At 38.9% G+C, this 26,223-nt stretch overlaps 1 protein-coding gene across 4 annotated transcripts in view; it reads left to right on the forward strand.

The window, feature by feature from the left end:
- LIFR (LIF receptor subunit alpha) overlaps positions 1-24,767 on the forward strand; it is a 115,102-nt gene extending 90,335 nt beyond the window's left edge. For all 4 annotated transcript variants that reach the window (XM_067464633.1, XM_060761411.2, XM_067464631.1 and 1 more), the window contains exons 16-20: positions 950-1,117; positions 13,027-13,179; positions 14,300-14,393; positions 15,944-16,019; positions 18,669-24,767. In XM_067464633.1, the coding sequence (XP_067320734.1) occupies positions 950-1,117; positions 13,027-13,179; positions 14,300-14,393; positions 15,944-16,019; positions 18,669-19,292 (1,115 nt within the window). In that variant the 3' untranslated portion in view covers positions 19,293-24,767. The remainder of the gene's footprint in view (positions 1-949; positions 1,118-13,026; positions 13,180-14,299; positions 14,394-15,943; positions 16,020-18,668) is intronic.
- Positions 24,768-26,223: the final 1,456 nt, after the last annotated feature.

Raw genomic sequence — 26,223 nt, forward strand, 5'->3', positions numbered from 1 at the left:
TCATGCAAAGTTGAGGGAGATGAGATCTTAGAAAATGACCTACAGGAGTAGACAGATTCTGTCAATGCAAGCTCCAAATCCAACATACAATAGAATAGTAAAGACAATAAATAAGAGAACAAATGCAGACCTTTAAAAAATCCTAATAATGGGTTAGATCTAACATTTTTTGCTATTTCCAGTTCAAATTCAAGCATTTGAGCTTTCCCACTGTGTTACAAAACAATTGAATCTGGGTTCAGTCTCATAGAAAATTGAGACATGTCTTAAATGACATACAAAATCGTCTTAAACGGCAACATTTGCATTTAAATTTGTAATGATTGAGTGATCTCTTTTTAGCAAGTAGAGTCAACTTTTTAGCAGAATAGAGTCATATTAATCTGAATAGAGTCATATTAATCTGACTCTGAAAGCATAAGCATTATCTTTGTGTGAGTAAAATGCATTCAGTGCAAGTAAATAGTATCTTGAGTTGATGAGCAATGAAATACAGTGTGTCTCCTGTATTTGCAAAATAGCTATTCACCGTTTCAGAATTTAGCTACATCCAGCAAAATATGTCCTCTCTAAGCATTTCCTAGATCTTTCAGCACAATTCTGTGCTATTTTTGGGCTGGAAGACTTTTCAGTAGAGTTGGCTATTATCCATGACTTTGTGTAACCATACATAAATGTTTTTAGATTGTAATCTGGTTGCATTTATTGCTTCACTAATATAGTGAAATGGGAAATATTATCACAGTTTAAGTCTGACTCCTTTGGTACTTCAAACTAGAGTAAACCATTAAATCAAGCAGATTTGCACAAGGATTGATTCACTATTCCAAATATAATTCAATGGATTGGAATTATTACCAGGATCTAGACCTGTTTGCTGCAATGGTCACCACTTGCTCTAATTTTTTAAGCAAAACATAAGTTTTCCTTCACATTTTTTTCTACCCAGAACCAGCAGTTGCACCAGTGTTTAATGCAGTGAAAACCACCTCAGATTCCATCTCAATAAAATGGCAACATATTCCCACTGAACAGATCCGGGGCTTTATAAAGGGCTATTTGCTTCACTTTGGAAAAGGAGAGGAAGGCAACACAAAGCCAAAAGATTTTGAGACAGGTAAGTAAGATTATTTGATCATTTTTCACAAAATATGAATGGCAACAAGCCAAATTTCAAGCAAGAAAGAAATTTGATGGCATTGACAAGTAGTGGAAAGGCAGAAATTTGTATGAAGGTCTTCAGTTATCTGGATTCATAATACATTCAACCACAAACCCTCCCATAGTAGACAGCTAGGACCAAGGCTATTTGAAAGGCCATATGTCATGAATGACTTTTCAATAACTTTTAAAGCATAGGTTCTTTTTATTGCAATTTCCAGTGTGAGAGGGTATATCAGATTACAGAAAAACATTTAGACAAAGAATGTCATTGGACATACAGACATATAGATTCTATGCAACTACATTGGATTCACAATTACATTGGTTAATAAACAAAGGGAATTAACATTTTCAGTCAACATTCACATCCACATGCATCCAAAATATCACCATATCCTTTTCTCCCTCCTTGGAGAAGCACCTGTTAGACCAGACCTTGCTTTCCTGCAGCCTGCCAATGTATGGTTTCATAACTTCCATAACTTCAAAACTCCAAAATGCCCAAACTCCTTCCCTAAACACAATTCCAAGGAACAGTTCTCTATTTTCCATACAGCAGAACCTGACTCCCTGCACAAAACCTAAGACTCCAAAAGCACACTTCTTCCTCTTCCCTTGAGAAAGAAGCCAAAGTGACCAGACTGCTCCCGTGCAATTCTGCCCTTCTCCATAGTACACTATCTCTCTCCTTCCCATGGAGCAGAGCATAGCGGGTGGAACAGACTCCTCAGGACTGCCACACTTTGAGCATTATTAGACTGAGTCTTTTAAAGGAATATTCTGTTGATGTAGTCCCAAAGTTGTAAATTAATGATAGACATCTTCCATCCTGGCTCCATCTCAACTTCCTGGCCAGATGTTGACTCTTCTCGATTGGTGTTGACAAACACAAGGCTTGTGTTGACTTCCTTCTTAACATAAGGAATGTTACAAACATTTCTGTTATCACTGTCCCAGTTCTTATCACAGCTTACTTTTAATTACAGTCCAGCAAGCAGGTAGTTAGTCATTACAGGCCTTAATATTTTACTGGTGCTTCCAAAATTATTAACTCCAACCACACATCCTTCCATTCATTCCCACACATCATATCAAATTCACATTTGTCAAATCTGCAATGATATTTTTATGACACATATTCCACTACATGAACATGTCCCCATTTTAAGAGCTTTGCAGGAGAGGCATTTCTCAGCTTTATCATGATTGACAGCACATATAGTTGCCATATGAGAGAGGGCATTTTCAGTGACTTTCCGCAGTCTCTAAATACCCCTATTGATGTATGCTAGGTTGGCTTCCTCTCTATTGCGCTTTTAACAAATGTATCTCTTGTTAAAAGTGGTGTAGCTAGTTGAGTGCTGACCATGGCCATTTTTAACATGACAAATAAAATGAACACATCTTGTCACTGCTGTGAACAATCCACAGGATGTCTGGCCGGTTTTGCAGCAGAAGTCTACCAGTATCTGTATCTGTGTATAGTCTACAACACAGCAGTATGCCTTGGACAGTGAAATATGGATGGTTTTGTTTTAATTCTGAATTCTCATCCAACTTTGGAGACTTGGAAATCAAAATTGCTTGAACATCACTCTTAACTGTTGGTATTGGAAATCTTGCTCTGCTTTGCTGTATTTCTTCACTCTTCTTCACAACATCCTTTTGTTCACTGCCCATGTTCTCCCTGATAATCTCTCCCTCTCCAGCCCACATTTATAGTTGGGCAACAGCCTTTCAAGGAGAAAAAAAGGAGAGATGATGGACTATTTTACTAAACTATATTTATCAATTGAGGTAATTTGATGCTCACAATACTTTTTGTGTTGTATCTGACATCATGGAGGCAGAAGACCAGACATGGGATTGGGGGGAGTGGAGAGAGAGAACAATTCTTGTCTAGTTACTACTAGAGGCGTGCAATTTTGCCAAAAGGGCTCCATTATCAGGCTCCATTATCGGCTAACCCCTCATTCTGTTTACCGGAAAGTTACTCGAATCCGGAGGAGTGTTGCCTTTTTCATTCAGCAAAAATTTGGCCCATTGGCTACAATGGGAAACATTAAAGTCTAGATCCTCAAGACATTTTAAAGCCTACCTGCATGAAACCTACCTCGGTTTTACACCCCATTTACAACTGCAGGTCTGCCAAGTTTCAGAACAATTCACAAATCTACTGATTTTTTAGAATTATTTTAAGTTTTTACCACAAGGGTTCTGGGAATTGTAGTTGCCAGTTGTGTCCATTCTTAGCCAATCAGAGCATGTATACAACCAGGCCTTTTATTGTCTGAGAGAAAAAAAAACTTCAACTCCCATCATGCTCCGAGAGGAACTCAGACTTTTTGATGTCCATCCCATGCAAGTCCCAGTAGGGCCCTCTTTGGAGGAGGAACCTAGGGAACTTTTTGGCTGCCACAGAGGGAGAAAAGGTGCTGGAGGATCTTCTCCATGAGCCCCTTGGTAGACCCCTGCCTCAGGTATAATGCAAATTTAACTCCATCCTTTCCAGTAGCCAATAAATCTCTCTCTCTTTATCCATTTTGCTGAGATTTGCAGTTCCCTCCTCCCCATTCTGTTTTTGGGGATTACACAGAATGGACCGCCAAATATTACAAATCACTTTCGGTCAAACTGATTTGTGCCCAAGCCTAGTTACTACACAGAGGTGCAACAGGAACTTAGAATATGAAGAGTGAAATGGTATTCAATCCACAAAGGAGTTTGATCTGAGAGAGATAATTATGTTGGATTCATTGTTGTTGTTTTTTATGAAGAGCTTACTAACATTTGCTTGTTTCTTCATCAGCATGATGTGTAAATGGCACACTTGAAACAGATAGTAAAGTCACAAAGTAGATTTGCCCAAAAGGAGGGCTTCAAGTGCTCTCTAACAACTTTGCATTTGTTTGCAGCTATAGTGAAAATGCTGTTTGTAGTACTGAATTACGGTTGGCACCTTTACTTCTGTGAAAGGTTCCTTACCCCTAACAGCTACAGGATAGGCATGCACAACATTGTCTTTTCAATGCTGGGAACAGCTTCACTTGTTCAGTCTTGCTGTTACAGGTGATGTAACATTTTGTCCTTGTTTCAGGGTTTCTTTTAGACCATTTCAAAACACACAGATTTCATCATAAATGGGACAGAAAAGACAGATTTTAAAATATTGAATGTGAAAGAAACTCACATCAAGAGATTTATTTATTTATTATTTGCTTCATTTATATCCCACCTGTCCCACCCCCGTAGTGGGACTCAAGGCAGCTTACAACTCTGGCAAGATTCAGTGCCACTTAAACAGAGTTATAAAACCCATCCCATAAACTAAAAACAATTGAAACAGTAAGCAAATAAAACATAGAGAATAATAACAGATTAAAACATATAAAGTGCATGATTCCATTCATCCATAATCCTTATTCAGACTGTGACAAAACTGTAGTAATTTATTCTTCAAACGCTTGTGTACAGAGCCACGTCTTTACCTTTTTTTCTGAAGACCAGAAGAGATAGGGTTTGCCTGATGTCGCTGGGGAAGGAGATGTTTCCATCTTTAGTGGCATGAAAAAGGAATGTCCTTTTCAAAAAAAAAGAAGTAAATGACCTCTCACAATAGGGTTTTTTGATGCAGAACACACAAAGAGCTATCAGGTTTAGGAAAAAGATGACAGAGAGAGTGCAGTTGGTATAGGAACTCACTATGATCATAATAGAAACTAGGGAACAAATACCGTAATTCACTGTGTAATAGTGTCACACTCTTTTCCTCAAAAAAGGGGGTGCTACCATTATGTTATGAAAGAGATGTGTGGAGGCAGCTGTGTCTAGGGCTTTCCCCCGCTTATTTCCAAGGAGGCAGGAAAGAGCCCAAACCCAGCCTATTCCTCCTCAATAAGGCAGTTTAAAAAAAGAAACACCCCTCCTTCTTTCTTCAGAAGTGAGAGAGAGAGCCTTAGATCCAGCTTTCTTTCTTTGAATTTCTTCCTGAAAACTCTTACTTCCAAGGAGGAGATTGGAACTGAGGCTTTCCCTCTCTTACTTCCAAGGAGGGGAGAGGAAGAGCCCCAGACCTAGCTTGCTCCATTTCTATTTCTTTTTTTAAATGGCCTTACTTCCAAGGGTGGTAAAGCGAATTAAATCCCTAAGCTGCAGAACTTACTGATTGAAAGGTTGGTGGTTTGAATCTACAGATGAGGTGAGCTCCTGTGGTTAACCCCAGCTTCTGCCAACCTAGCAGTTCGAAAACATGCAAATGTGAGCAGATCAATAGGTACCGCTTCTGTGGGAAGGTAACAGTGCTCCATGCAGTCATGCCAGCCACATGACTTAGGAGGCGTCTGTGGACATCGTCGGCTCTTTGGCTTAGAAATGGAGATGAGCACCACCATCCAGAGTTGGATACAATTAGACTTAATATCAAGAGGAAATCTTTACCTTTCCCTACTTCCGAGGACTAAAAAATGATAGGATCACATATACTTGGAACAAAATGTTTTACTTTGTGTGTGTGTGTGTGTGTGTGTGTGTGTGTGTGTCAGGAGCAACTTGCGAAATTGGAAGTTTCTTCTGGTGTGAGAGAATTGGCCATCTGCAAGGATGTTGCCTAGGTGACGCCCAGATGTTTTGATGCCTTACCATCCTTGTGAGAGGCTTCCTCCTTGTGAGAGGCTCCAGCTCCACATGGGGAGCTGGAGCTGACAGAGGGAGCTCATCCATGCTCTCCCCGGATTCGAATCGCTGACCTGTCAGTCTTCAGTCCTGCTGGCACAAGGATTTAACCCACATAAATGCTAACAAGGATCACCTTAGGGGTTACACATGAAATGTCAGTCAATCTATTTTAAGGCAATTTGAGCATCTATACATCAATATATCTTTATTTACCATCTTAAAAATGAGAATGATGTAAAGACAAAGTAAGAAAAACGGGCTTGTCTGGAGTATATTTTCTCATTTGTTTTATCTCCTATATCTTTTAATTTTGCTTGATCATGAGAAACATGTTAAAAGCAAAATTACTATAAAGAGGGACTCGGTGTGCTTTAGACAAAACAGCTATTACCTTCTCTGATATATGATAACATTTATTTTTAAAGTAATCCATGTTTCTGTCTTCCTCTTTCTCTCTTGCACACACAAAAACTTTCAGAATTACTCAAACTTACAGTGAGAGCAATGAGACAACGCTACGACGCACTCAGATACAAATTTGCAAGATATATGAAGCATGTCGACACAATGAAAAGACATTACAATGCGCTGAGATACAATTTTGCAAGATGCAGCAGACATGCTTTTCAGATGAGACACAACTACAACAAGCTTAGAAATAATATTGTAAAAATTACTAGGCAATACTATTGGATGCAACAACGGTACGACATGCTTAGAAGCAATTTTGAAAAATTTACTAGTCGCACCTACTTAATGCAAGAACACTACAATACACTTAGAAATGATTTAGCAAGGTTTACTAGGTATGCCTACCGGATGAAACACAATTATGATGTGCTGAGATATAATTTTGGGAAATATATCATGCAAGCCAACCAGAGGAGACAATAGCAACATGTGCTGGGAATACAATGTTGTGAAATGCACTAGTTGTGCCTTCCAGATCTAACAATGCGACAAAATGCTCAGGAAGAATTTTGCAAGCTTTACTAAGACATGCCTATTGGAGGAGAAAGCAATAATGCTACAATTATACCTCGATAACATTTTGCAAGATTGGTTATTCATGCTTACTGGATAAGACAAAAACAATGCTACAATACCTTCAGATATACATTTTCAAGATTTGCTGTGTGTCCCACAGATATGAAAACATTACATCATACTCCAAAACAATTTTTTAAATATTTGCTTGATGTTCAAATTCCATGACAATATTACAAATTACTCAGATACAACTTGTGCAGAATTTATTAAGTGTGCATGCTGGAGGGGATTATGTTACAGTGGACTGAAAAATAATTGTATAAAACTTAATGGAATACCACTCACACACAGCCTTTATTGGCATACACCAACAAAATCATAACCCAGGTATATACAACAGGAGGAAGCCATGGATGAAAAGAAAACATGCTTAAAAGTTACTAATCTCAAGGGGGGAAAATTGCAACAGTTTCACCCTTAATGGACTATAATTCCATCTACTCTCAGTTGCCAATGTGCTATTTGTCCTAAATGTGGAGATGGGCCAGAAAGTCACAAAGGAGAGAAATAATATACCAAATACAATATGGAGGAAAATGTTTCAGTTAAGAGAATGTAATCTGACCACTCTTGCTTTTCCATTAAAATAACTATTCTGTTGCTATTTTATTTCCATTTAATTGTTATTTAAAATAGAGGGTGTTTAGTACTATTTATTTATTTCATGTCAAAAGCATTGCATAAATAAGTATAAAACTGATAAAATAGAGGGAATGCAAGTGGTTAAATAATTTTTGACCAAAAACGGGCAAGCCACCGCATTGTCTGTAGCTTTAAACAATTCTTCCTCCATGCATGTGACAGGCATTGTGGACAAGCATACATTTTGCAGAGTTGTTTTTCACAGTCGCACAAGGTGTTAGATTCTTCTAGATAGTACCATTTAGCCAGGTTGTCTTTTGATCTGCCCATTCCATTTCTGAGTCTGTTCAGGGACTTCCAAGTTGCCCATTTTTGGTTTGCCCCTATTTAGTACTAGAAAAAGAGTACCTCCTCATTGGCCACCTTACACATCTTATACTTTTGGAGATGTAATGTTTACTCTGCTTTTACGAAGTCAGTACTGTCCCTAAACGAAATTATTGACTAGCAACTTGGTCATAACATAGACTTACAACCTCAAGACTATTTAATATGCATATTTACAATCATAACACCATGACCATGACTGCAAATACCCTAAAACTCACCTTAACATCCAGGCAGCCTTACAGAGGAATGCAATTCTGAAATGTTAATGAGTGAAGCAGTGAAAGCTGATGTGTCTAGCCTTCCACAAGTGAAGTTCAGTGTAACAAGGAGTTGCAATAGGACTCCACAGAGCTTCTTGCTTCTGTTTCTCATGCCACTGGTGGAAGAGGATTGGGCATATTACAGAACATCAGCCCCTTGGTATTGTTGCCTCAGTTTTAAGGTAGATGTCAGAGGCTGGATCAGGAAATGAGGCATAGCTATGACATTGTATATCAAATGCAGTATTTTGGCCAACATTTTAATATACAAAATAATATACAAAACCAACGGTCTATCTTCTCAAGACATCAACTATATAACCACAAAGAGCAATGTTTTTCAACAATGATAGAATTGGAAGGGCCATCCAGCCCAGTCCTCTGCCATGCGCAAACATACAATCAAAACACAGCCGACAGACAGCTATCCAGCCTCAGTTTAAAAAACTCCAAAGAAGGTGACTACACTACACTGAATCAAACCCTGAAACAAGCCTCTGAGACAATTATATATTTTAGGAAAGTTTATTATCTTCAGTTGTGGGATTACAAGTCTCAAATGAACAAACACTTCATACTGGGGTGGGAAACTGCTGGGGTTTATACACAGGTGGGTCAAAAAAATTGCCAGCTGCATCATAATAACTTTATAAATGAACATATAACAGCAGAAGTTGCTACAGATCATAGCCTGAACTGTCCTCTATGTAAATAAACTATTGTTCAACATAGTCACAATCGATTTGTACACATTTGTACCAACATTTAAACTAGTCATCAAAACCATTTTGGGAAAAAATAGGATTTTGCTTCATGACCCCTGATTTTAAAGCTGTTTTAATGTAATTCAAGTCATTGAATCTGAAACGACGTAGGTTGTCTTTCAGAAGTCCAAACAAGTAAAAGTCAGAAGGGGCCAAATCAGGGCATTAAAACAGCTTTAAAATCATGGGTCACAAAGCAAAATCCTAAATTTTTCTAAAATGGTTTTGATGCCTGGGTTAAACGGCGCAAAAGGGTACAAATTGATAGTGACTATGTTGAATGGTAGTTTTGAGTAGAGGACAGTTCAGGCTATGATCTGTAGCAACTTCTGCTGCTATATGTTCATTTATAATGTTTTTATGACACAGGAGGCAAAACTTTTTGACCCACTTTCGTAGTTTCCTGTTAGGAAAAAGGTTTTGTCAGACCTAAAATCGCCCAGGGAGGTGTCAGCATATCTCTAACAGGCCTTTGATAATATGTTTTTTCTATTTAAATGGGGACCACAAAAATGGACCTGAGCCACAGGCTCCTTACCCTTGACACGATAGCAACTTTTATCTCTCTCAGAGAAATAATACAGTACAATTTCCTTAGAATCATAGAATCCTAGAGTTGGAAGAGACCTTGCTGGGCCATCCAGTCCAATCCCCTGCCAAGAAGCAGGAAAATCGCATTCAAAGCACTCCCGACAGATGGCCATCCAGCCTCTGCTTAAAAGCCTCCAAAGAAGCAGCCTCCACCACACACTGGGACAGAGAGTTCCACTAGTGAACAGCTCTCACAATCAGGAAGTTCTTCCTAATGTTCAGGTGGAATCCTCTTTCCTGTAGTTTGAAGCCGTTATTCCGCGTCCTAGTCTCTAGAGCAGCGGAAAACAAGCTTGCTCCCTTTAACTTTCCCTCACATATTTATACATGGCCATCATGTCTCCTCTTGGCCTTCTTTTCTTCAGGCTATACATGCCCATCTCTTTAAGCCGCTTCTCATAGGGCTTGTTCTCCAGTCATTTTAGTCACCCTCCTCTGGACACATTCCAGCTTGTCAACATCTACCTTCAATTGCAGTGTCCCTTGTCCACAGATTTAATACCCATGCTCCAAAAATATTTTCCTCTAGAAGTGTTTGTGAACCTTTCTAGATCCTCCAGTGCAATTCTGTGGTATCCTATCAGTAGATAGTTGAAAGAGATGCAGCTAAGCTTCCAAGATGGAAGGCTATGATCTGCTACAAACTGGGGTGGCTTCTTGACATCATTTTCGGGATCAGGAAATCCACAGGTTCAAAATCTTCAAACAGGGAAGTTTCAAGTTATACTTGAAGGATGTCATCAAAGTTACAAATAAGTTCGCTATTCAGAGTTTCCACAGCTATTCAGGGCTTCATTAGATTTTTGTTGAAGGGGAGTGTTTCTCAGTCCCTGTATCCATACTTTGGCCCTAATCTTGTAGCCCAAAAGTTTACAAAACAAACTATCTACAACATGGTATTTCCAGGTCATAAAAAATGACATAGGTGAAGAAATGATATGACAACTTTTCTTGGTTGAAAAGTTGATGGCATAGCCATGGGAGCCAAATAATGATAACAAAATATTTTGGAATTCTGATGAACCTGGCTTTTGCATGAACAGACCTGGTTTGTGTACTCGAGGATGATCCAATGATGATGATAAAGGTAGAAAAGAGGGCATGTTCTTCGGGGAAAACAACAAAGATCAGCCAAGCTCAGAGCTAGGAACTAAAATGCTGCAACATAGTTACTTCTAATAAGTTACCCTTTTTGGATAATTTTGTAACAAGATTACTTTCAAATATAATATAAATGAGAACAATGTTACATTATTGGCCTAATAATAACATATCCCAGTTCACTTACAGAGTAGTTTTCATATTATTTTTGAAAAGTTTTATCCCATACTCAAAAAATACATTTTCAAGCTCCTGGGAGTTTCATGCCCATCTAAAAAGTAATGGAAAGTAATATTTTAAAAACAAACAAACAGATGAGCTTTTGTGCCTGCTGAATGATTGATCTGAAGCGGTCAGGCTTAAGGCATAGAACAGCAATGAACATAGAACAGCTCTTTGGCCAATTCATGTGCCAGCAAACACTCTCATATTGCTCATGGGTATGGAGGGCACATTCATTTACACTTGTATTACAAGTAATCACTGTGAACTTGAACTTGAATACTGAATACTGCTTCTGGCACATACACAAGCCCCTTTATATTCTAATCAACAAGGATGCTTACATTCACTTGTTCATACTAACCAGGAAAAAGTATTTATTTATTTATTTATTTATTTATTTATTTATTTATTTATTTAAAACATTTATATTCTTCCTTTCTCATCCCGAAGAGGACTGAGGTGGAGCACAACATCCAAATGGCAAACAATCAATACCGGGATATAAATAAGTTAAAGACATACATAACCATTAAAAGCATTTAACTCAACATTAATATCCACTATATAAAACCATCTCAATCACCCACATTGAATCTAGTTGGTATGGTAAGGTTTTCTATTGCTGCCTTATGGCACTGTCCCAAAAGCTTGGTCCCACAGCCAAGTTTTTATCATCCTTCTGAAGGACAGGAGGGAGGGGGGCTGATCTAATTTCAACAGGAAGGGAGTTCCATAGCTGAGGGGCAATCACTGAGAAGGCCCTGTCTCTCCCCTCCAATTGCACCTGTGACAGTGGCGGGATGGAGAGCAGGGCCTCCCCAGAGGATCTTAATCTCCATGATGGTTCATAGAGAGAAATGTGTTTGGACAGGTAAATTGAAAACAAAACCTGTTTTCATCAAATGAGTTGAAGAGCCATCATGATGTAGTGTTTTAGTGTTAGACTAGAACTCTACAAATCAGAGTTTGAATGCATGTTCAGCCATGAAAACTCACTGGGCATCTTTGTGCAAGTCACAGTCTCTCAGCCTTAGGGAAGGCAAAGGTGCAAACCCCTTCATTACACTGAGGTCATTGATGCAGAGGATTGCATAGGGCAGTGGGGCAAATCATGGGACAGCAGAGCGAATCTGGCGCCTGGTGCCTGACACCACCCACTTGCACATCACATGCCAGAAAGTGTATCTTTACAGTGTGTGTCCATATTGTAATCATGATTCCTAACCTGAACATGTGTTCAGGTTTCTCCCTCCTACCACACTTCCTCCACACAGCTGGCACAGAGCCCTGCCAGAAGTAGTTGTATGACATGGAATGAGATCTGGTGAGCTCCATGCTGGGCGTTTGGAGGAAGTGTCCTATAATAGGGAATTTAGGTAATGTGATGATGTCACCAGTCTTACCTAGAAAATTGGTGACACACATGGTGAATGGGAGCCTCTGAGACCAGTGGGAACCACAGATTGGACTTCTCAGCTCATTGGCTTGCAGATGTTTGTGAGAAGAAACATGCCAGTGGAAAGGATTTATTTTGCACAGCCTACAGCTAGAGGAGTTGAGTGGTAATATAGAAAGAAGAGATAATTGTCTGGTCAGGAGATAGAAATAGAGTAAGATATTGTGAGACTTGGTGGGAGCACAACAGAACTTGGAAGGAGAGAAGATGAACTCCCTCCCTCTCTCCCTCTCACACACTTTACCAGAAATAACTTTGTGGTCTCATTTGAGCACCCTCTTACACAATTAGATTTGTGTGGAACTATAATGATGGGCTCAAATATGCATAAAATGCTCACAATATTGTCTATGTCCAGCTATGTGTGCCATTAAGGTGGCCTTTGAAGTATCGTTTTCCCATATTCATATGGTCATTCTTATTAAAGTTGGGAAAGGGAATCAGATGGTGAATGTGTAGTATGTGAGTTTTTCATTTATCAGGTTGTGTTTTTTAAAAGCAAGATTATTTAGCAACACCGAATCAGGGGAGCAATGCAACTAATTTTTTGATTCCAAGAGGCTTCCAAAGTAGGGTCAGATTAAATGCAGGTATCTAAATTGTAAGATTCTGACCATCAAAGATCTTGCAATCCCATGTTAGATATGATGACATTAGCTTGAAAATATAGCTGATTTTAACATGCCCAAATAAATCCTTGCATTTTTATTAATTTTTTTAATCCAGAATTCTTGTTGTTTAATCCTTATTTGCCTTTTTATTTTACTAGGCTACCAATTCATTAACATTACAGACCTGAAACAAGAAACCTTTAAAATTTCAAATCTCCAAGGAAAAACTGGCTACCACCTGAGCTTAAGTGGCTACACTGCTGGAGGAACTGGTCCTGCAACAAGGTTGTTTGTGGTCACCAAGGAAAATGGTAAGTTGAAAGGCAATTTTATTTGGAACTGGGGATTGCTTCAACATACAAAATAAAGTGGACCAATAATACAATGTGAAACAAATCTCTCTCTGACAGCTTGAGTAACAAATCTCTAGATAAAAATTATGCTTGTTTAGGACCATTTATATAGATGGCTGTTTACAAAACTTCCTAAACAAAGGGATGATTTTCTGTCTTAAGACCTAACAATTAAATACCAGTGGTGAGGAAAACAACCAGAGAGCAGAAAGGGAGAGACTCATGTCCCAAAGAGCCATTGTTCATACTTTCTAGTTGTTGGTCCTCTGTACATATATGGTTGTTTAAAGATATTGATATCAAGATATTCATGATGTGTAAAAAGTGTTCATCTCATGTCATGGTTTCCTACTCCTGCATTCCCCATCATTTCGCTTTCCTATCTTCTTTTTCCTCCCCATATTTTATCTTCTCACTCCTTAAAATAATGTCATGGAAAGGTTGCTGTGAGTTTTTGGGCTATGTGGCCATGTTCCAGCAGCATTTTCTCCTAACCAGCAGCATTTTCTCCTGCCTGCATGTCATAGCATTCAGATGTCTTCAGTGTAGGTGAAGAGTTCTCTGTATATTTTTGTCTTGCATTCTTGTAATGCTTTACCATTTGACACCAAGGTGGAGTGATCAGAGATGAGATATAAAATATCAGTGATGTTTTAAGTTTTCCAGATCCATTTCATGCTATGTGTATCGGAGCTCTTCTTCAGATGTCCTTAATGTATGTGCATTTAGGTCCGGGGTGGCCCTCCAGATGCAAATCCTAGCAGTCATTACTATCATTGCCATTCGCGAGGAAGGCTGCAGGATACCTACCCTTGGATCATTTAAGTTCTAGAACTTGCTATCACTGAAGAATTCACAGAAAAATATTCACAACAATGCAATAAAGTGTATATACTTATTTTAGTAGGTAGCCATTCAGAGGGAAATCTGCAGTTGTCTGGTGACCATTTCCAATAAACTGTGTAATTGGGATCAGCCATTGGCTTAACCACCATGGGAAATCTTGAACAACTAGCAATTTTTAATGGCTAATTGAATCATTGTAGTCTTATGAATCTTTGTCTGCTAACTTTTTCAGCGACGGGATTAATTATTGCCATCCTTATCCCTATGGCGGTTGTTGTTGTCTTGGCGGTGGTGACCATCATCCTTTGCTACCGGAAGAGAGAATGGTAACTATTTACATTTAACAACCTTTGTTTGCTAAACCCTGATAGACAGGGATGAACAACAAGACTCCTCTTGTGCTGTACACAACACGATTGATGCTGTGATGTAGTGTTGAAGTCTGTATCTTCATCAGGTTTGGGAGCCAAGTCCTCTTTCCTGAAATTTGCCATACCCTGATACATCTTCTCATCCTCACGTGCTTTAAATTCAACAGTGGAAGTGTGGCATTGCCAATTAATATGGGAGTATGGGAAGGAAACATTTCCACATTAGAAGAAAGTAACGGCCATTTTTTTTTCCCTACAGAAGTGTATTTTTGAAACAGGATTGTCCTGGATCTACTACAAAAAAAAATACAGGGTTTTAAAAATCGCTGTGCCAGTGAATTATGAAGGGGAGAGTCATCCACTAATCAGGCATATCACCATATCTGTAGTTGTTAGGATATTACAGTAGGAGCTCCCAGTGGCACAGTGGGTTAAACCCTTGTGCCGGCAGGACAGGTCGACTGACAGGTTGGTGGTTTGAACCCGGGGAGCAGAGTAAGCTTCCATCTGTAGAGTTCTAGCTTCTCATGCGGAGACATGAGAGAAGCCTCCCACATAATGGTAAAACATCAATCAGAGCTCTATTTAACACCCCCAGTGGTGTTAAATAAACCCTTATGCTAGCAGGACTGAAGACCGACAAGTTGGAGGTTCAAATTCGGAGAGAGCATGGATGAGCTCCCTCTGTCAGATCCAGCTCTCCATGTGTAGACATGAGAGAAGCCTCCCACATGAATGGTAAAACATTTGTCACCTGGGCAAAGTCTTTGCAGACAGCCAATTCTCTCACACCAGAAGCGACTTGCAGTTTCTCAAGTTGCTTCTGACATGAAAAAACGGATATTACATTGGGATTCAGATTCAAATGTCTACTAAGCCATAAACCTCACAGTAAGACCGTGTGCCAGTCACTGTCCTTTTGTCTGACTTCCTTCACAAGAGTGCTGTGAGAATAAAGTGAGAGAAGAGCCAGGTGCGGCCTTTGCATTCATTGGAAGAAAGGCGGAGCATAAGCATTAACAAGAAGATAAATAGGCGGAAGAACAATAGCAAAGAGGGTTTTTTAAACTACGTCTGAGACCTTTGATCTCATCATATAAATTATTCATAGGCATATGAATAAGCAGAATACCCTGTCTTTGTCTTTTGTGCCACCCAAAGGCCATAAATGTGTATGACACATTTCCTAACATTACTTTCTGGTCAACCTAGAATATGCCTTGAGAAGTGTACTCCAGAGTGAGTCTGTGGTCAACTTCCAGCAGAACTTCCAACAGAAATTAAGCATAAGATCATACTGGAGATGTAGAAACATCTCTAGGCATTTCTAGATATTCAGACTAGAGATCATAATGAACCGGCCTACTCTATGGGTAGAACTGCCTCTAGCACTCATGTTTGCTTCCATGGCAGAAAAATAAAAAATGGATTCAACTTGGATAGAATACTATGCTACTGCTTGGTGGCAACTCCTAATGTTGGTGTTGGTGTTTCTGTTTTCAAAGGATTAAAGAAACCTTCTATCCTGACATTCCAAACCCTGAGAACTGTAAAGCTTTGGATTTCCCAAAGGATTCTGAGGTAATCATTTGCATTTTGCCATTCTGCACTCTCATTAGTAGGTATTTGAAAGGTGTTACTGGAAAAGGGGCAGGAAGTGAGCTTATCTATTTCCCTTCTGAGTGAAAGCAATTCTATTAACATGAAATTGTTAGTGGAAGTGATGCGTTTTAAAAGATGATCTGAGAGAATGTGGGTAAGAAGGGGATAGAGGAATACTCAGTTTTTAGATGGAACAAGTAAAGAGGTAGTATCTCTGGTTCCAGGGAGTTGCAAAAAACGGATCCTCCTTCCATTGCTGGAAAAAATGGTTTTTTTAAAATCTTTCAAAACTAGTTTCAGATTTTATCATTTTTCTTTGCCAGATTCATATCCCCTTTCTGCTCTTTATTCTGGGATTCAGGTTAAATTTTAACCTTTGTAAGTCAAGGATCCGTTTTGGATATATATGTATTTTCTGGGTGGCGAAGCGGGTTAAACCACTGAGCTGCTTAACTTGCTGATCGAAAGAGTGACAGTTTAAATCCAGGGAGCGGGGTGAGCTTCTGTTAGCCCCAGCTTCTGCCAACCTAGCAGTTCAAAACATTCAAATGTGAGCAGATCAGTAGGTACCACTTCCATGGGAAGATAACGACGCTCCATGCAGTCATACCTTAGAGATGTCTATGGACAATGCTGGCTCTTCAGCTTAGAACTGGAGATGAGCACCACCCCCCAGAGTCAGACATGACTGGACTTAATGTCAGGCGAAACCTTTACCTTTAATTTCTGGGACACATATACATCACTGATGTTCAATGTATAATGCACAACCTGGCCCCATTGATTGAAGACTTATGTAATGCATTCTTCATGAGACTGCTTTTAAAGATGCTTTGGAAAATTTGAGCCTTCTTGTGGAGAGAAAAGCAGGATATAAATAAACAATAGTAGTAGTAGTATTTAGCTGGTGCATAATTCAGCTATCTTATTAGTCACAAGTACAATATTTAAATGTGTACTGGGAAATAATTTCCTACAATGTTAACTTTTTTGTTGATAGCTTAACTGAAAATATTTGAGAGATACAGTTACTTTAATTAAAGTTTTTCTCATTCAGCAGGGGTGGGGAAATAAATGTGACTGATCAATTTCACCATTCTCCAAACTCTTTTGGCACTTTCATAGAACACAAGTACTTGTGGGGGAAGGTCTGAAAAATTACTACAGTGTGGCGAAACATCACCAAAACAAAATTGCTTAGGCTTATGACACATTTGTGATCTCCAAATTGCAAGAAATGTTGAAAGTTGCTGAAAATACAGTAAAGGGTAAACCAAATCGATTTGAAGTCACTTCCAAATTGCTTGGAATATTTGAGACTGATTCAGAGACATGCAGAAGTAAAAAATTAATCATCTGGACCAGTTGCCCACCTTTGCTTTTGAGGCTTATTTTGTTTTAGATTTAGCACTTAGCACTTCCAGAAGATATCGATACTTTTACCTGAATTGTTGTATTTCGGTTTGATGTCTCAACTAATGAACCAACAAGCACAAAGCTTTGTAGAGGTGCAAATAATTTTTGCTGTTTTTATCATCTTTGATAAAAGAACACATCCCAACACATTTTGAGAATGTTTGCACCTCTTTCCATTGTTTCCCATTTCATTTTTTTCTGTCAATTTATTTATTATTTATTTACTGTATTGATACCCCACCCTTCTCAACCCCGTAGGGGACTCAAGGGAGCTTCCATATATAGGCAACATATATACATATATAGGCAACATATATAGGCAACAATTAAATGCCAAAAACACGCATAATAGAAACATAAGCATTAAAACAATCATTAAAACATATAAAACCTTAAAAGTAATTATTTAAAATCATGCAATCCAATATTGTAGTCCTTAGTCGTTCCAATTTGTCGTTGCACTATTTCATCGTTTCTTTATTGCAGTGATAAATTACTCATTGAATGCTTGGTTGAACATCCATATATTTATCCTTTTCCTAAAGGTCAGGACGGAGGGGGCTGATCTAATTTCACTCGGGAGGGAGTTCCATAGCCAAAGGGCCACTACTGAGAAGGCCCTGTCTCTCGTTCCTGCCAACCACACCTGTGAAGGAGGTGGGATTGAGAGCAGGGCCTCACCAGTAGATCTTAATCTCCTTGCTGGCTTATAGAGGAAGATACAGTCTGACAGGTAAACTGGGCCAGAACCGTTTAGGGCTTTTTAGGCTAAAGCCAGCACTTTGAATTGTGCTCAGTAGCAGACTGGCAACCAGTGGAGCTGACGCAATAGGAGGGATGTCCTCTCTCTGTACGCCACTCCGGTGAGTGGCCTGGCTGCCACCCGTTGGACTACTTGAAGCTTCCAAACAGTCTTCAAAGGCAACATATTTGATGAAAGGAAATGCTAGTTGTTATACTCTCCAACTCGTATTGCTGAAGGTGTGAAATTTGCAGCAGTCGGTTTGGTGAGAAACTAGAGTCAGCATCTTAATTTGGAACATTCTTCAAATCTTTTATGGCAAAATGAAAGACTTATGTAAAAGATAATTCATTAAAAAAAAGAAAAGCAAGCTTTAAAATGCTTCTGTGATATTTCTCCTTAACATGAACATTTTTGATAAAACTTGAAAATATTGAGCTCCATTATCTTACTTTCTTCTTTGATTGCAGGGGAACCCAAATTCGAAAACCTTGGAGATGAATCCATGTACCCCTAATAATATCGAAGTGGTTGAAACCCAGTCATCATGCCTGAAGATTGAGGAGGCAGTCATTAAATCACCTGTAACAGAGGAACTTCCTGAAGATGGCTTTGATTCTGAATCAGAGAGTCACATTGTCGTCTCCTATTGCCCATCCATCATCGAGGAGGAGCTCTCTAATCCGCCCATAGATGGATCCATGGCATCTTCGCAGGTTGTTTATATAGACATACAGACAATGTATCCAGCTCCAGATAAAATGAAGGAAGAATTAGAAATTGACTGTGTGGCCTCAGCAGGTTATAAGCCCCAAATGCAGCTGCCAAGAAACACAGAGGAAACCTCATCTGCGGAAGAGGATCTGGAGAAGGCTGCAGGCTATAGACCTCAAGTGAATGCACCTTCCTGGAACACAGACTGCCCAGACTCTCCTGCTTCTGATGAAAGCAACAATGAAAATGTCTCATTTGGCAGCCCGTGTTCCATTAATTCTCGACAGTTTTTGATCCCACCCAAAGATGAAGACTCGCCAGAAGTCATTAACACTGGGTGGTCCTTCTCTAACTTCTTTCACAACAAGCCGAATGACTAACACTAGGACAGAAGTGGTTGTCTCAAAAGCAGCCATTTGCTGGGACCTGCTTTCAACATCCCTGCGATGTGATGCCCTTGAGGGTTGGTCATTTCATTTTTGCAAAATTGAACATTAACCTTCTTTTATTTTTTATGAATGGCTGAGGAGCTAATTCCTGGCACTTCGGTTTGAAGAAGGTATCTTGGATTAACTCAATCTGAAGCCAAAGAGCAACAGGAGATCTGTGTCTACATTTGAACAGGCTGCTTTCCCTCCATTGTCAATAGGGCACCAGGGCTCTATTTAAATGACTGATTTGATGCTCTCCCATTTTGAAAGTGGTAGGGAGACATGGTCAGCCTTGCCTCTTGCTCTAAACCTAGCCATGTGAGTTGTTACATTATAGAAGTGTGGATGTATATAGATTTGCCCTGCCCTGGGGCATGCCTAATCAAAGATGTTTTTTCCTAAAAGTTTTAGGTTCTAGGAGCGCAAACACTACAGTACCTATACATTACAATATCCAAACACATGAATTCCAAAACACAAACAATGGGCACTAGCTCTCAGACTCCTCGCTTAAGGTGGTTGTTTCCATTTGATTTCCATGGAATGTTAATTTGAATCAATGTAAATGGAAGAACTCCACCTTAGATAATTTGCTGACAGTCGTAGCATCAGCTATGACTCTCTCTGAAGTTAGTTTGAGAAGCCTGGATCCTGGTTTCTGTACCTACTGTATAAATGTATATGCAATAGTATTGACTCAGGGGTGCAAAAACAAGTATAACACTGATTTCAAAACCTTATTTAGGAGCAAGTCTTTTTTACTTGCAAGGTTTTCTTTCCCACTATTTCTTTTTTTTACAAAAAGAAACCCAATAAAGGACTACTTTCTCTTGACCTCAAGTAGTCCAGAAGCTTTCCCCACAGAGTGTGACTTTTCTGTGGAAGGATTTCTGTTTTCCTCACCCTTGGGTGACCTTTAGCCTGAAATGTTAGAGACACCAATTGCAACTCATGCACCACTTTCAGAGGCAGTAGGCCTTTGTGATATACCGTATCCCAGGAAAATAGCATCTTCCTATCTTTATCACTTTCCACAAAAACTCTAAAACGGACATGCTTAGCAAGAGTCTTCCAGAGAAGCTTTCCTGCGAGCACTCTTTAAAGCAAACAGGACAAATTTGGGAGTGTTTCAGCTAATAGATTCCATGGGAAAGCATTATTTCTGAGCAATGGCCAGCCATGAATTCTTTTCACATGCGATTACTGTAAATGAAGCTGCAACTGACTCTGGATTTCATTTCAGATATTTGCACAAATAACAAGTGCAGATTGAAAGGTTTCCTTTTAAAGCTGTTACCGAATGATTCCAATAAAGGGCTTGGAAACAGAATTACACCAACTGTAGTCTTAAAACAACACTAAAGCAGATCTTAGTTGAACACTACTACATTTCTTGCTAGTAGAAACTGGCAATTATATTGCTTATGAAGTTGATCATTTTTGATATGTGAACATTTGAAGCTCAAAACTGTTTCAGTTTTCCTCATTTGCACTTGGCTATAGTGTATGTAGCAAGTATTTTCGAAATCAAATTAAGGGACCACTACACTGGTTCAGCATTTACTTTTATCTACATGTTAGCTCGGCTGTTCTGGAATTCTTACAAAGCATGGGGCAGTTCTTTCCTGCCCATCTGCTTTCAAAGAGAATCCATCTATTCTAACCAAATTTACTTTTATGATGTTTGGATGGTTATGTTAAGATAATGTGGTGCTAGCCAAAAGTTTCTAGTTCCAGTTAATGCTATTCAGACAGTGGTCTTATTTTCTGAGTGCCTTTTAATAGAGTGGACTCTTCCATAATATTTGCTATTAAGTTGTTACATGCTGTAGCTTTGGCTATGACATCAAACATACAGAAATCTGTTAGGAGGATGCTCTTTGTTTTGTGAAGTTACTCTTAATGTTGGAAGTAATCCAGATGTTATACTGACATAATGCATCAAGAGCCTGGCTTAACACATGGAGGCTTTTCGTCTAAAGTTGATTTCTAGGTAGAGAAGATTGCTTGTTTCCCCGAAGAGATATTGATTTTTCTTGTTTATCTTTCCGGGCCATTACATGCTAATCTAGTTCGTCTAAATGTTTGTTTGTTTGTTAAAAAATGCAATGCAACTGTTTGGTCTGCCCCTGACACGATAAATAAATAAAAATCTAAATATGTGTGATACACACACATGCACACACATCCTACATTCATATATACACACAGGAGATAAAGATTTTATTTTCAAATACTAGGTTGTTGTTTTTAAATTCCAGGAGTTTTTATTTTGGTTTTGAAACTAGTCACAGAAATTGAGAGATACAATGGGAGTTGGGGATGTCCTGAAACAACCGTAGATTAGAAAATGTACTCCTGCCTTAAATCAACTGATTTCATTCAGTTGAAGCCATAGTCCCTGTGTCCCTGCAGAAGCTAACAAGTTTATCTTCCATGCTTTTGAGCTGTGATAACAAATATCTTAAGCAGGAGTGAAAATAGAGGGAATTTCAGTCTTCCATGCCATGTTTTTCATCTTTTTGTGGTGCTACTTAACTTTATAAGCATTGGTCAAAATTCTGTTACCTTGGCCTGTGCTTCACAAGAGGTCTTGTTTCTTTAATTTCCCATGTGTGTGCTGGGTCATGAAAAACAAAAAACAAACTTCGTTCTAACCCAAAGAACTGACCTGAGGAGCGTGACTTTTCTTTCTAGAGCAATGCCGAAAATTTCATTTCAAAAAGGAAGCATGAGAGTCTGTTATACCTTTTTTGCAGAAGATGGGTGAAATTATATCTGCTGCTCCTTTTGGTAACATTTTCAACTTAAAATACACCATCATCTTAGTGCCGATTGTTTTTATTGGGTGTTATAAAATGTTTATGAGTCTTTAAAAAAATATAAATTGTTTTAAAAATATTTTGATGGGCACCATGGTGTTTCATTCATTATACTTTTTTGTTAATCCATTTGGATTTTTAAATTTGTTTTGACTGACAGGGAAGGAAAGCTGTGAATTCAGTTTGAGGTTGTGACTGTTTTCGAAGTGGCATTTTTGAATTGTTTAGGATGTACATTTCTAGTAACTTGCATATGATATACCTCACAGATTTGACGTATCAGCTGTAGTAAGCTATAATTTTGGAAACAAAGCAGTGTGTTTCAGTCTCATTGATACCTTTCTTTCTTTTTCTGTGTGGCATAATTTGTTGGTTCTGCTTGAAAGTGAATTTGTTCAGAGGTGAGCAATGGGTGCATGGATTCGTCCATCAAACGTTAGGCTATTCATAGTACTTTAAGTAGCAGGAACTACACCAATGTGCATTAGATTTCTTATTGCATTCCCACTATTGCCTTTTAACATCATCAAAGTAACCCCCAAGGTCTCAGAAAGATGCTTTTGATGCTGGGTGTAATCATTCATGAAATCTTCAGTTTTCTGGAGCTTTGTGACCAATGACCAGTAGAAGCCATTATTTTCCATGACAGACAACTAGATTTTCACTGGTTGTATGGGAGTTTGTCTCACTTTCTACAGAATGTCTCCTATGTTTCAGGATTGTCACCGAAGTGCTAAACAAAAGATAACTGAGCTGCCTATACAGTCACACCAAAAGACTATTTGCAACTCATCTATATGAAGGTTTTCTTCCACAAAATTGAAGATGAACAGGGGAACCAGCCAAGTGGTGGCTTATCACAGTTCAGTATAGGCTTCATGGTAAGATTTGATTTACCTGAAGGTACTTTGTCCGCCAACATCTGTTCATCTCATTTGGGCTTGTGGTGTTGACTTCTCAAGGCTTACCTTAAAAACATCTTGCTAGGGCTCCAAGCTGTGGAATATCATGGGCTGCTGCCTGAAGTATGATGTGTCCATAGATTTCAATTACATTGAGTGCCATGTGCTCTCTTAAGTTTCCACCTTTGCTGGTTTGGAGTAGCTGAGCCACAGGGCATAGGAACATCCCAATTTAGAGGTTGGGGAGGGGAGACCCTTGTGAAGGGAACCCATTTGAGGTCAAAATATTAGCTGTGAGCTTCTCTGAAAATACAATGTTGATATTCCTTAGAAATGTGCTGAAGAATTTTGTGCCTATTTGAGGGCATGTGTTCAGTCCACATGGAGTAATGCTAAACAATATTGTGCTCTGCATGCACATAGAGCCATGCAAGGAGGTCACAAGATCCTCTCCAAGGCTCATTGGTGGTTCCTCAGCAGATCTGTCTGTGGTGTGCTTATAGAATGAGTACGATACTTGTAGATCATTGATTGGCACTAATTTCAGTTTAGCACTGGCATGCTTTGAGAGTAGTTGAGTAAGGAGATGCTTGCGTGTTTCTTGCCACTTTACCTATGGGGTTGTGAGGCCTCCCTTGAGAATGTGAAATCTCCTGCAGTGAGATTAAGCAGAAACTCAAAGGAAGCCAGGATAAATGGATTTGAGTTCTGATGGGAACAGAAATGGGATCGGAGGAGAATTACCATTAATGACATGTTACTTGTATAATAGATGCTGCATTTTATAGTTCAGTAAATTTTGATTTTTTTAAACTGTGTAAATAGCGTATTAAATACATAACACATAATGGATGTGATATTACACTCAGTGATTTTTAAAATATTAAGCAAGCAGTGTCATACTAAACTGACTGGAAGACACAAAGTTGCCTACGTGGGTTTTGTTTTTGTTTTTTTATTCCACTCTCTTCAAGCTATTTGACTTCATCTAGCTTTGCTTTTTTCCTGTGTAAGTAGGCTGCTGAAATTGGCAATTCGATGCCAAAATGGCTCAGGTTATCTATCATTTTGTCTCTTAAGCAAACGTATGTGATGTAACTGAATGTACTCCTTATTCTACTGTGCATTTATATGTCTCGGGGAAGACTTTTTGAGACTGTTATCAATCTCATACTGTGCCCTTGAAGTTGAGTCACTTATTGCTGTATTCTATTTTGAGAAAAGGAGGGCATGCCCACACAGCAATTCCAGGTTAAGTGATTTATTGCAAGATTAGAAACATGAGTATGAGCTTCACTTAGTGCTTCCTAGAAATACTGCACCCCAGTGCCAGTAAGCATTTTGCAGTTGTGAGATGCCCTGGTTTTCTGTGAAACCCATCAGGGACTGTGGACTAAAGCCAGTATGCTTTAGAAACATCACTATGAGAAAAATGAGATATTTAGTGGTCATGTATTTCCTGGTAAAATTATCTCGTTGGTAAACACCAGTTGATATTGGTAGAACACTATTTTAAGAAGAGATACTGCAAAACTATAAGGGATATAGTGCTACTATGCTAAATTTAGCATGAATATAAAGCTCATTTCTCTACCTATTTGTATGACAATGCACTGCTTTTCCTTGTAATATGCATGTATTATGAATTTTGCAAGACTATTGTCATGTAGTTTAATAAACATATTTTCATATATATTCTTCGGAATGTTTTGTGTGCTGTTCTTTTCAAATCACTTTTATTTATTCCCTTTTCTGCATATAGAATTAGTAAAAAAGCAAGGTTTAACTCTCAATTTGCTGTAGCTGTAATTCTCTCCCCCCCCCCCCCCCCCTGCAGTGCTATAACGGGCATTCTGTTAGGTTTTTATAACATTGTAAACTGATTTAGAATCATGTAAATGTGAGTTGCGGTATTGCACAATGCTCATATTCACAAAGATGTGCAAGAGCATTCACCAAACAAACGTCTCCAAGATCATAGCGCAAAACCAATGGCATGGCTGTTGACTTAGGTCTTTCTAAGGGTATCTAATTAATTCAAAATTGATTCGCTTTTACCTGAGGTGTCAATTTGGACATCTCAAGTAAAAGCCCAACAGGTCCCACATTTTTTGATCTGTCTGGAAGGGCCCTTGACAGGTTATGTGCTTTGTCAAGTACGCAGCTACAGCATTTTAAAGTTATGAACTGCCTCCTCTGATGTAGGATCTGAGTTTTATTTTCAGAGGTTCTCCAACTTTACATCATCTAGGTAATGGGTCCTCAAACTTTTTGAGCTGATGGTCAGTTCACGGTCCTCCAGACTGTTGAGGGGCCAGACTGTAGTTTGAAAAGTAAATGAATGAATACCTTTCTACACTGCACCTATCTTATTTGTAGTGCCAAATAATGAAAGAACAATACAATATACAGACTAACCAGTATTTCAAAGGAATGTTTGGGCCTACTTTAGGCTGATGAAATAGTCAATTTAATTAGGATTGTTGTTGTCATGTGTCTTCAAGGTTTCAGACCTAAGGTGATAAAGTTTAGGACAGGGGTTGGGTCAGTTACCTTGGAGGGCTGCATCTGGCCCACGGGCCTTAGTTTGGGGACTCCTGTTTTAGGTCTACCCATCATAAAATCTTTACAAAATGATGGAATGCTGTTTTTTATTAGTTCCCAGAATCCTCACAGCTGTCATGGATAATTGCTATGGTGGCCAGAGATTTCTGGGGGCAAAGTCCCCAAAATGCTCTGCTTCTTCCAAAGCGCTGCTGTTGTTATGTGCTTACTTGCTAAGTCTGTCATGGAGTTTTCTTGGCAAGATGTGTTCAGAGAGGGCTTGTTCTTGCCTTCCTCTGAAGCTGAGAGAGCGTGACTTACCCAATAGATTTCCATGGCTGAGCAGGGATTCAAACCCTGGTCTCCTGATTTTCCAGTTCAACATTCAAGCCATGCTGGCTCTTATCAAAGACAATATTGCCTACTTTTTAAAAAAAAATGATGCCACAGCAGAACACAATTTAACATCTTTTCAATAATTTTGAACCAGAAAAGTTTCAAGAATGTACATTTTTCAGCTGTCTAATCCATCCAACCACATTGTAAAACCTGTTACATTTCATAAATATTTCCACTGAAACTGTAAAATAAGCAAATACAAAACTTCCTTGC

Source organism: Anolis sagrei, chromosome 2, assembly GCF_037176765.1.
Source record: "Anolis sagrei isolate rAnoSag1 chromosome 2, rAnoSag1.mat, whole genome shotgun sequence".
Classification (NCBI taxonomy): Eukaryota; Metazoa; Chordata; class Lepidosauria; order Squamata; family Dactyloidae; genus Anolis; species Anolis sagrei.